At 32.7% G+C, this 10,000-nt stretch overlaps 1 protein-coding gene across 10 annotated transcripts in view; it reads left to right on the top strand.

Moving 5' to 3' along the window:
• The window catches only part of LOC106874983 (forkhead box protein J2), a 446,415-nt gene that overhangs the window by 340,246 nt on the left and 96,169 nt on the right, over positions 1 to 10,000 (top strand). For all 10 annotated transcript variants that reach the window (XM_089342755.1, XM_089342756.1, XM_089342759.1 and 7 more), the window contains exon 7: positions 5,004 to 5,114. In XM_089342755.1, the coding sequence (XP_089198881.1) occupies positions 5,004 to 5,114 (111 nt within the window). The remainder of the gene's footprint in view (positions 1 to 5,003; positions 5,115 to 10,000) is intronic.

The following is a 10,000-nucleotide window of genomic DNA, read 5'->3' on the forward strand; positions in this document are numbered from 1 at the left end:
CATTCATATATACACAACCACCATGCGGATGAAATTACAATGAAGGACTTTTGGATTTTCTTCATCTCTTTCTTCACCGGCAAGAAATTTTGAAATAAAATTATATTATAATGTGTTTATATAGATACCTTCATACTCCAACACATCAGGAACAAAGCATGGCTGAGCCTGGGTTCTTGGAGGGAGAATGCAACTCCTTCATCCATGTGCTATAAACAATCATGACATCTGGAACAATAGGAAGCTCAGTAGAGAAACAATGTGTCTGAGAAGAGAAGCATGTGATTCATGTGAAGGTCTTGACAGAAGGTACTAGACTATAAAGTTCAACAGAGCAATAACCATGGAAACACTTATACAAAAGGCACAGAGAAGATACATTTGAACAGTGAGCCAAAGACTGTAACATAGCAGAAAGAAAAGGACCCATCATGTCAATAACTCAATTCTGAATTCATTCATGCAAGTTTTATTGAATTTTCCTAAATTCCTTCAAAATACTTGATTATTTTCTAAATTAATTGAAATACATAGGCAGTCTATTTGATTAGGAATAGGGTAGCAAATAGGTTTTAAACTGGTCTTTAAGGGGAATCAATACAAGAAGAATTTCTCAACTTATTTTATTTTTGATAATTTGAAAAGTCTTTATTTTGTTTCTATTCTGATATTAATGAAAAAGAAATGACCACATAAGTTACTACACTATCTTTTGCTGATATCCAAAAGATACTGGTAAAATATCCTTTTGCTATCCAGAAAGTACTAAAATATCCTTTTACTGATATCAAAATGATAGTAAAATATCCACTGGCTGATATCTAAAAGATAGTAAAACATATTTTCACGGCTATTGAAAAGTTACAAAAATATCCTTTCTTTTGATACCCAACTATTAATGAAACCTCATTTCATCGATATCCAAATATCTATCCAATATCTTTTTTTTTGTTGTTGATAAATTTGTATGAAAATAGAATCATTTTACAATATATTATTGATTTATCTTCTTGATTATGACCAATATCTGTTTTTGTAGAAGTGGTGGGGGTTTGTTGATTATAAATTTGGATTGAAACATGGACAGCCATGGATTGGTAGAATTGGTTGAATAAAAGACAAAATGCTTTGCCCAGTCCAGGAATCAAAACCAAGATCTTGTGATCATAAAGGCAACATCCCAACCACTGGACCACAAGAGTATCAAGAAGATCAATTTAATTAATTACAATCAAAACTTGTAGCCTTACGACTATACTAGAAATCAATATTTCATATTTTTGCTTTAAAGGAATCTATAGCAAAATCAATATGTCCCCTCCTCTCCTTTCTCCTTTAGAAGCTTTTAAAATTTAGTTCAGAAACATGGGGTTGGTGGTGGTGGTGGGGTGGAGTCTAAGACTGGTCACTGAAAGAAATTTGATCCAATACTGATCCAATATTTTTCTCTTTCAGTCAACTTACAGTCAGTATTTCCCAATATAATATTGATAATTTTCACTGTTTGTTGTTGTTGTTATTATTATTACTGCTCCTGCTGCTGCTATTGTTGGTGTTGTTTGACCCATATATTAACCCTTATTGAATGGACTTATGGTCAATAATACAGGTGACAAGCTGGCAGAATCAAGTGATGCCAGCTCTCAAGGGCTGGTTTCATGGATTATAAATTCCCCACCTAGTCAAGACACCAGTCCATTGCAGAATTACTCATTTTTACCATTGACTCAATCGTTCCCTTCTTGGCTTTTATTTCTTAAGTAACATATTTTCCAGTATACAAGTTCACATAGTGTAAAGATTGAAACATCATCACTATTAATTACTGGTAGGGACTCCATATTTCATCATGTAACCATAATATTCTACCAAGTATATTCAGGGGTTATAAGTCAACACTGTGTCCTACCTGTGCTAGCAGTGTGAATCACTTTTTAAAGTTATCTCTACAGATTTTCTAGAAAAAATTAGAGCCAGCCCTGAAAGTTATGATGTTTTGTATATGAATACATTTATGTAAACAACGGTGATGCTGAAGAAGGAGCAATAACTCCTGAAATCTGCATATAGACCCATTGCCTATTTTTTTATCTTTGATAGCATTGTTTACATTGACATATTCTTATATGAAGCATCATAACTTTCAATGCTTGCTTTAATTTCTATAGAAAAATTATTGAGATAACTCTAAAAAGTGGTCATCACTATCTTTTCAAATCCAGCAGCATTTTGCATAGAATTCTTAGTCCTCCAAAATCATCTTGGTATATAAGTCAACATGTCTTTTTGGGGATTATAAGTTTCAGTCTAAAAATTTCAACTTGTATGCCAGCAAATGATAAAAATAAATTGGTTCAAATAAGAGTTTGAACTGAAAACATTGTCTTAGCTAACAAGTCAAAATGAAACTCAACCATTCAATCAGATTCACCCAATCTGTAAATCTGTAAACTACTCCACTGTCTAGAGCTCCTCCACTGCTCCTATTTCCCAATATAAAATATTTAAATTATCTACAAACCTCCAATATAAAATTTTAATCTCATTGCTACAGTGCATACAATCAAAAGATTTTGACTTTTTCATCTTTTATGTTAGAAATTTGAGATTTTTCCAATATCTAAGAATAGGAATTATTTTACAGATGTAGAAACAATACCCAATAGCATTTCTTGGTGTTTTCAACAAAGAAATGAAATCTAATTTATCATCATTAGCTTTTAATATTATTCTTTTTCATTCATATTATTTTGTATGTGCGTATGTGCCTGTCTACATATATATATGAGTGTGTGTGTCTGTCTCTCTTTCTCCCTCTCCACACACACACACACACACACTCATATATATGTATTTATCATGTGTGTGTGTTAATTTCTTTCATCATGCTAATCAAAAGTTCGGTCTGATATTCTTTAGTCTGGTCGAGTTTAGTTTAGTTTTATCTGTATTATACCAATACCCTCTCTATCTCTCTCTCTATCTACCTATCTATCTCCCCCCACCTCTCTCTCACTCCAATTATCTCATTCAATATTAAAAAAACAAAAAAAAAACAGATTATTTTTCCTTTTAACATTACTTGATTTGAAGTTGTACGTGTTAAAACAAAATTATCAGCATTAGCTGTATACATATTTCACTAAACATTATCTTTATCATGTCAAACAGCGAAAAATAGTTCTTTGACAAAATGTCCACTGATTTTTTTCTTTTTTTTATATTATTCTTTTACAACAACAGAAATAGAAACAAACTGGCTATCTAACAACTGAGGCATACATGTTAATATGTCTGTGTGTGTGTGATATATATCACGCATGCACACACACACACACACACACATATGAGTGCATATGTATATCTGTATATATCTCACATGCACACACACACATATATATCCATCATCATTTTAATGTCCACTTTTTTTTGTGCTTGCATAATTTGGACACAGTTTATTAAAGCAGGATTTCTACAGTCAGACGCCTTTTTTCTTGCCACTCCTTGCTTATTTTCATAGCTGGACTTACTCTTGCAGAATATTGGAAATGAATGACATTGTATGATAGTGACATTCATTTCCAACAATCTCATGTCAAGTCAAAGAGACACTCCCTCACGCGCACATATATATGTGATGAGATTCTTGTTGTCTTTACCAAGTTTTGATCAGCCAGGGGATATAGTGGAAGGTATTTGACCATGGTGCTATGCACTGGGTCTGAACCTGAAACCATGTGGAACCAAACTTTTTAACAGCATTAGGCATGGCTGTATCATATACTGTTTTTGTTGGTCACCTAGTGTGGTCGATAAAGACCAACCTAGCACTTTGTTCATTTGTGTACCCTCATGTGGGATCTAATGTCAAATGCCCAATGGTGGCCACATACTGGACACACGATGGAATGCCCTGCTGTGTTAGTTGTAGCCTTCATTGGCACACACTTTTCCACTTGGCTGACTTGTCTTCCATTTTCCTAGGCACACGGATGGATGAGTAGTAGACAGAAAGATAAACATATTACAAATGAAAGAAAAGAGCACTCAGCACATTGTGGCAGTTAAATATTTTGTATTAACAGTTCCACTGTAATCTCCATTCTCAAAAGTTTCACAGATGCAAATGAAACAACAACGGTTGTTTTGATGTTTAAAACAAGCAAAGGAGGCAACTCCTATGGTTATCAGCTAATCTAAATTGAAGAGGAATAAAGACAATGTAACGAGGACCAGGTCTTGTCTTTAAAGACAAGGCACGAAAGCAACTGACATGTTTCAGTTTTGTTAGGTCTCATCAATGGGACTAAATCTTGATATTATTGAAGTTGTTTGTTGTTTTTTTTACAAAACCATGTGGTTAGGAAGAAAACTTCTTACCACACAGCAATACTTGCACCTATAACTATCATAACACCAGGCATCAGTAAATCAGGACAGTACACTCTTCTCCATTATGTTGCCTTACAAAATTGCTATTGCATTTTCTCAGAGGACTGTATGGGATTGACTGAAATCAGATCAGAAGCGGATTAAATGCTTTTTGATATTTAGTTACCTCCCTTTATTTTGTGAGTACAAAATAAAGAACCAATCAAAAACTGGGTTTGATAGCCATAACAGTTCCCTTCCCCTTCCCTCAAAGTTGTGGTCCTGTCCTTTGGTTATGATTCAATTTAATTATATATACATACATACATACAGTATGTACACTGTTATCTATGTGTGCATGTGTACACACGTGTGTGTATGTATATATATATATTTTTTTTTTGTATGTATGTATGTGTGTATATATATATATATATATATACGCATATGTGTGTGTGTATATATATATATATGAGATATTTATATGTGTATGTGTCTATATATAAAGACACACACACACACATGCATGTTATATATATATATATATATATATATATATATATATATATATATATATATATATATATATATACACATGCACATATATATATATATTTATTTCTCTTCTGCAGGTCAACAGAATAATACATCAGAATTTATTCAAAACTTTGATAATTTGAAAGAAAATGTGCGACTAGCAAGTAGCTGTGATTGGCAGAATATTGATGTTTCTCATTTCCAAGGTATTTCAATCTACTTATCTTGTATTTTCATTATATATATATATATATATATATATATATATATATATACATACACACACATACATATATGCATACACGCATACATACATGTGCATGTGTACTTATATTTCTATAACAGCTCATATATATATATATATGTTTGTATGTACGAGCATATATAAATGTATGTTCATATACATGTGTGTATGTGTATGTATACACACAAATATGTATATATGTGGTATATATGCATGCACATACATTATATACATGAATATATATATATGTATATATATATATATATAACATATATGTTATATATATATATACATATAACATATATATATATATATATATATATATATATATATATATATATATATATATATAAACATACACACACACACATAGTTATTAGTCTTTTATGCTTATCTTTCGGTGATTTGTCTTTCAACTGTGCTTCAAAGTTAGTAGAGTTGTTTTTTATATTTTTGTCTTATTTTACTTTTCCAGTTTTTGTATCATCAGTCACTCATTTTTTTCCCTCTTCTTCACCTTTTCACCTTCAAATTTGTCATTTCTCTGCTGTTTTTTTGCTTTCGTTTTTTTTTTCTTTTTTTTTGTAATCCTCCACCGCCCCTGAGAAAATTTCTTCCCCAATTCACCCTCATCATTTATTCATTTATCTTCTTTTTTTTTTAATATATTTTTTTGTTTGTGTCTTCAAAGTAAATGTCATAGTTTTCACACTGACTTGGGCTTTTTTTTTCTTATATATAGGGGCTTTTTTTATTATTATTATTTTATCTTCTTCACCCTACTTTACTTTCCTCATGCAAATGGAGAGAGAAACAGAGAGAGAGAGAGAGAGAAAGTAAGAGAGAGAGAGAAAAAGATTTCTCATGACAAAACCCTTCTAAATCAAATATTGCTTAAAGATATTATTATATTATACAATGTTATTTTTATGATTTTTCCATTTTGTTTCTATTATTTTTTATAGTTTACATATTTTATTTTTATGTTTATATTTATTATTATTATTATTATTCCTTTTGTGTTTTGTTTTTGGATGATGGGTAGGAAGAAATGTGAGGTGGGGCAGAGGGGGTGGATGTGGTAGTTCAGTGGTTTGTGGCACCATTGTTAAAGACACAAAGATTCTACTTAAAATATTCATATTTCAAAACACTGTACTTTGGATACAAATATATAAAATATATAACAAAAAAATGGAAACAAAATAAAGGTGAACATTTTTTTTTTAAACTGTGATAGAAAATTCCTGATGTATTTTAGATAAAATAAATTAAAATTTTCCTCGGTCTTTTTATTTTTATTTTTCATTTTTTGGCAAATATAATTTTATAATTTTATTTTGTTTTTCTTTCAAAATCTAATTCCTTCTTACAGTATGTAGTATTTAATACTTGCATATAACTACACAATCTCTAACATTTATGTAGACGTCATGTCTTTTACTAAGTATTTAGATAGTATATTTATTTAGATGTTAAGTATGGGTACTGACCACCGGGTCATGAGTTCAAACTTTTACTGCTACACGCATTTTGGTGAGTGACTAAACAAAATATATGAAGCACCGGGTAGTGTCTGAAATTCTGAAATCCAAGAAACTTGCCGCTTACAATCAGACCAATAATAGCTCTTTTATATTTTTGTATTCAGCATAGACAAGGCAAGAGTTTTATTACATCAGACTGGAGGAAGGAACCAACATCCTTCAAAAGGGCTACGTGATGCCTTATGAAGGGCTAATGATGAACATCTGAAGGGCTAATGATGAACATCTGAAGGGCTAATGATGAACAGCTGAAGGGCTATATACAGTCGATTGCATTGCAGGGTGCAGCTTTATGAATTGCTGAATGTGGCCCACAAAAGGTCTAAGTGTAGGCCTCATAAGAGGCTAAGAGTGCACTCATGAAGAGCTAAGTGTGGCCCAATGAAGGACTGTATGTGACCTTCTGTGGAACTAAGAAACATAACATACTGAAAGGCTGTGTGTAACCTTATGAAAGGTCAATTGTGCCCTTTTGAAGTCTAAGTATGACCTTCTGAAGATGTAAGTGCAGCCTTATGAAAAGTTAAGTGTAATTTAATAAAGTGTTAAGTGTAACCTTATGAAGGGTTAGATGTAGCTTTATGAAGGGGTAATTTAATAAAGTGTTAGGTATAGCCTTGTGAAGGCCAAAGTATGGCTCTCTGAAGCTCTAAATGTGACATTCTTAAAAGTTCAGTGTGACCTTACTAAGGGCTAATTGTTAGAAAGGGTTCGTGAAAACAGCACAATGTTTATAATTGAAGATATTTTAGTTCATTTAATTTTATTAAAAGCTTAATATTTTCAATTAATTGCAAATTTTAGAAGCAGCTATTTATATTTCTTTATCTATAACTGTAATTACTTTAAACAATGTAATTACAAAATTCCGTGAAATATGTGTTTAATTTTATTTAAAACTTAGAAATTTTATATTTAAAGTAAATGTGTTTAAGTATAGAAATTTGAAGAAATTTTCAAACCAAAGAAAATGAAGAAAAAAAAAAAAAAAGAAAATGGTCTGATGATGCACTTCAAAAACTCTACCTTTTCTGTAATTTTTAAAAAAATAATTATATTTTAGACAATAATAGGTTTAGTAATATAATTTTTTTTAATGCAATCTTGTCAGATACCAGTTGACTTCCATGCAACTTTCTGACTTAAATGGTCCTTACCTCTACATTTATTTTGTCTCTCCTCATGTCAATCAACCTTATGGATGATATTCAATGATCTTTCCTTTATATGAAACACTGATTACTCTATCATTTACTTCTGATTTAAAATAATGGTTTCAAATTTTTTCACAAGGCCAGTAATTTCAGGAAAGGGCTAAGTTGAATTACATCGACTCCAGTGACTAATTGTTATTTACTTCATTGGTTTCGATAGGATGAAAGCCAACCTCAGTGAAATTTGAACTTAGAACATCGAGACAGACAAAGTGCATGTGACATGTGAAAAGTATCTACTCCACTCTGTAAAATGGTTGGCACTAGGAAGGGCATCTAGCCTTGAAGACCATGCCAAAGTAGACATGACCAGTGCTGGTGCCATATAAAAAGCACCCAGTCCACTCTGTAAAGCAGCAGGTTTTAGGGAGGGCCTCCAGCCATAAAAGCCCTGCCAAAACAGACAGTGAAACTTGGTGCAGTTCTCTAGCTTGCTAGCTGCTGTCAACCCATGCAACCCATACCAGTTTGGATTATGCACATTAAATGACAACGACGATGATGATGATGATGATGTGTGTGTGTGTGTGTGTGTGTGTGTGCTTATGTGTACCTTGTCTAGACATCATGTGATGAACATAGATGAGCATCATGATGATATAAAGTGATGTCATTTGTTTATAATGTTCCATGAAAAACATGTCTAGCTATAGGAAAATTGCCTTTGTTGACAACGGGGAGGATATCCATCTGGCTGTACAAAATCTGCCTCAACAAAGTCTGTCTGACACATACCAGTATGGAAAAGTGAACATTAAATGATTATATTGCTGAAACTATTTATTTTATAAACACCTCAGTTTATAAACAATAAATGCTAGCAATACATGTTAAAACAACTATTTCAAACTCACACATTTCATTACATTTTCGGCTCATTGTATCAGCTCCAAACAGGCAGACCTAAGATAGAAAGTATTCCAATCATGACCATACCATCTATTTTTCAATGTTTATGCATACCCCAGACTATATTTTTTTAATCTTTTATCCTTTACCTTTTACTTGTTTCATTCATTAGACTACAGCCATGCTGGGGCACTGCCTTGAAGAATTTTAGTCATACAAATTGACTCCAGTACCTTTTTTTTTTGTTTCTGTAAATCCTGGCCGTTATTCTATGAGGCTTTTTTGCTGAAATGCTATGTTACAAGGATATAAACACACCAACACCAGTTGTTGTCAAGCAGTGGGGCAGGGGTAAACACACACACACACACACAAAAACTATGCCGAAACTGACCTCGCCTGCGCTTGTGCCTTGTAAAAAGCACTCAGTCCATTCTGCAGAGTGGTTGGTATTAGGAAGGGTATCCATCCATTTAAATCCATGCTAAAACAGACAGCAAAGGAATGGTGTAATCTTCTGCAAACAGTCCAATCCATGCCAGCATGGAAAGTAGAGATTAAATGACAATGATTTTATATATATATATATATGTGTGTGTGTGTGTGTGTAGACACACACACAACAGGCTTCCTTCAGTTCTGTCCACTGAATCCACTCACAAGGCTTTGGTTGGCCTGAAACTATAGTAGAAGACACTTGCCTAAGGTAAGGTGCCATGCAGTGGAACTGAACATGGAACCATGTTGTTGGGAAGCAAACATCTTACCACACAGCCATACCGGCACCTGTAATTTCAGGGAGATTTGATGGTCATTTTTAGCAAAATCAAAGAACCACATACAGAGCCTATCATTGGAGGTTGGCTGGCTGGTCACAGCAGAGCTCATGATTTACAGAGCTGAGATCAGATCCCCACCACACAAGAGAGAGAGTAGATAAAATATTTATTAGTACAAGAGACCTCTAGGAGGAGACACGGTGAATAGTTGAATAGTGTCTACATTTAATACTAGCAGTTTATTCACTTCCTATTGATAGGCAATGAAAAGGAAGAAAGAAAAAGAGAAGCAAGAAAATGAACAACTTTATCTTGACATGATCAACATATATTATTACTTCAAAAGGTTTTATTCAAATAAAACTATTTCAGTGTCTACCCTCTCTCTTTCTTTCTCTCTCTCTCTCTCTACAAAATGCAAAAACATTCATTCAGACTTGAAATAAATAAATAAAGACA

Source organism: Octopus bimaculoides, chromosome 26 (genome assembly GCF_046866305.1).
Source record: "Octopus bimaculoides isolate indiv1 chromosome 26, ASM4686630v1, whole genome shotgun sequence".
Classification (NCBI taxonomy): domain Eukaryota; kingdom Metazoa; phylum Mollusca; class Cephalopoda; order Octopoda; family Octopodidae; genus Octopus; species Octopus bimaculoides.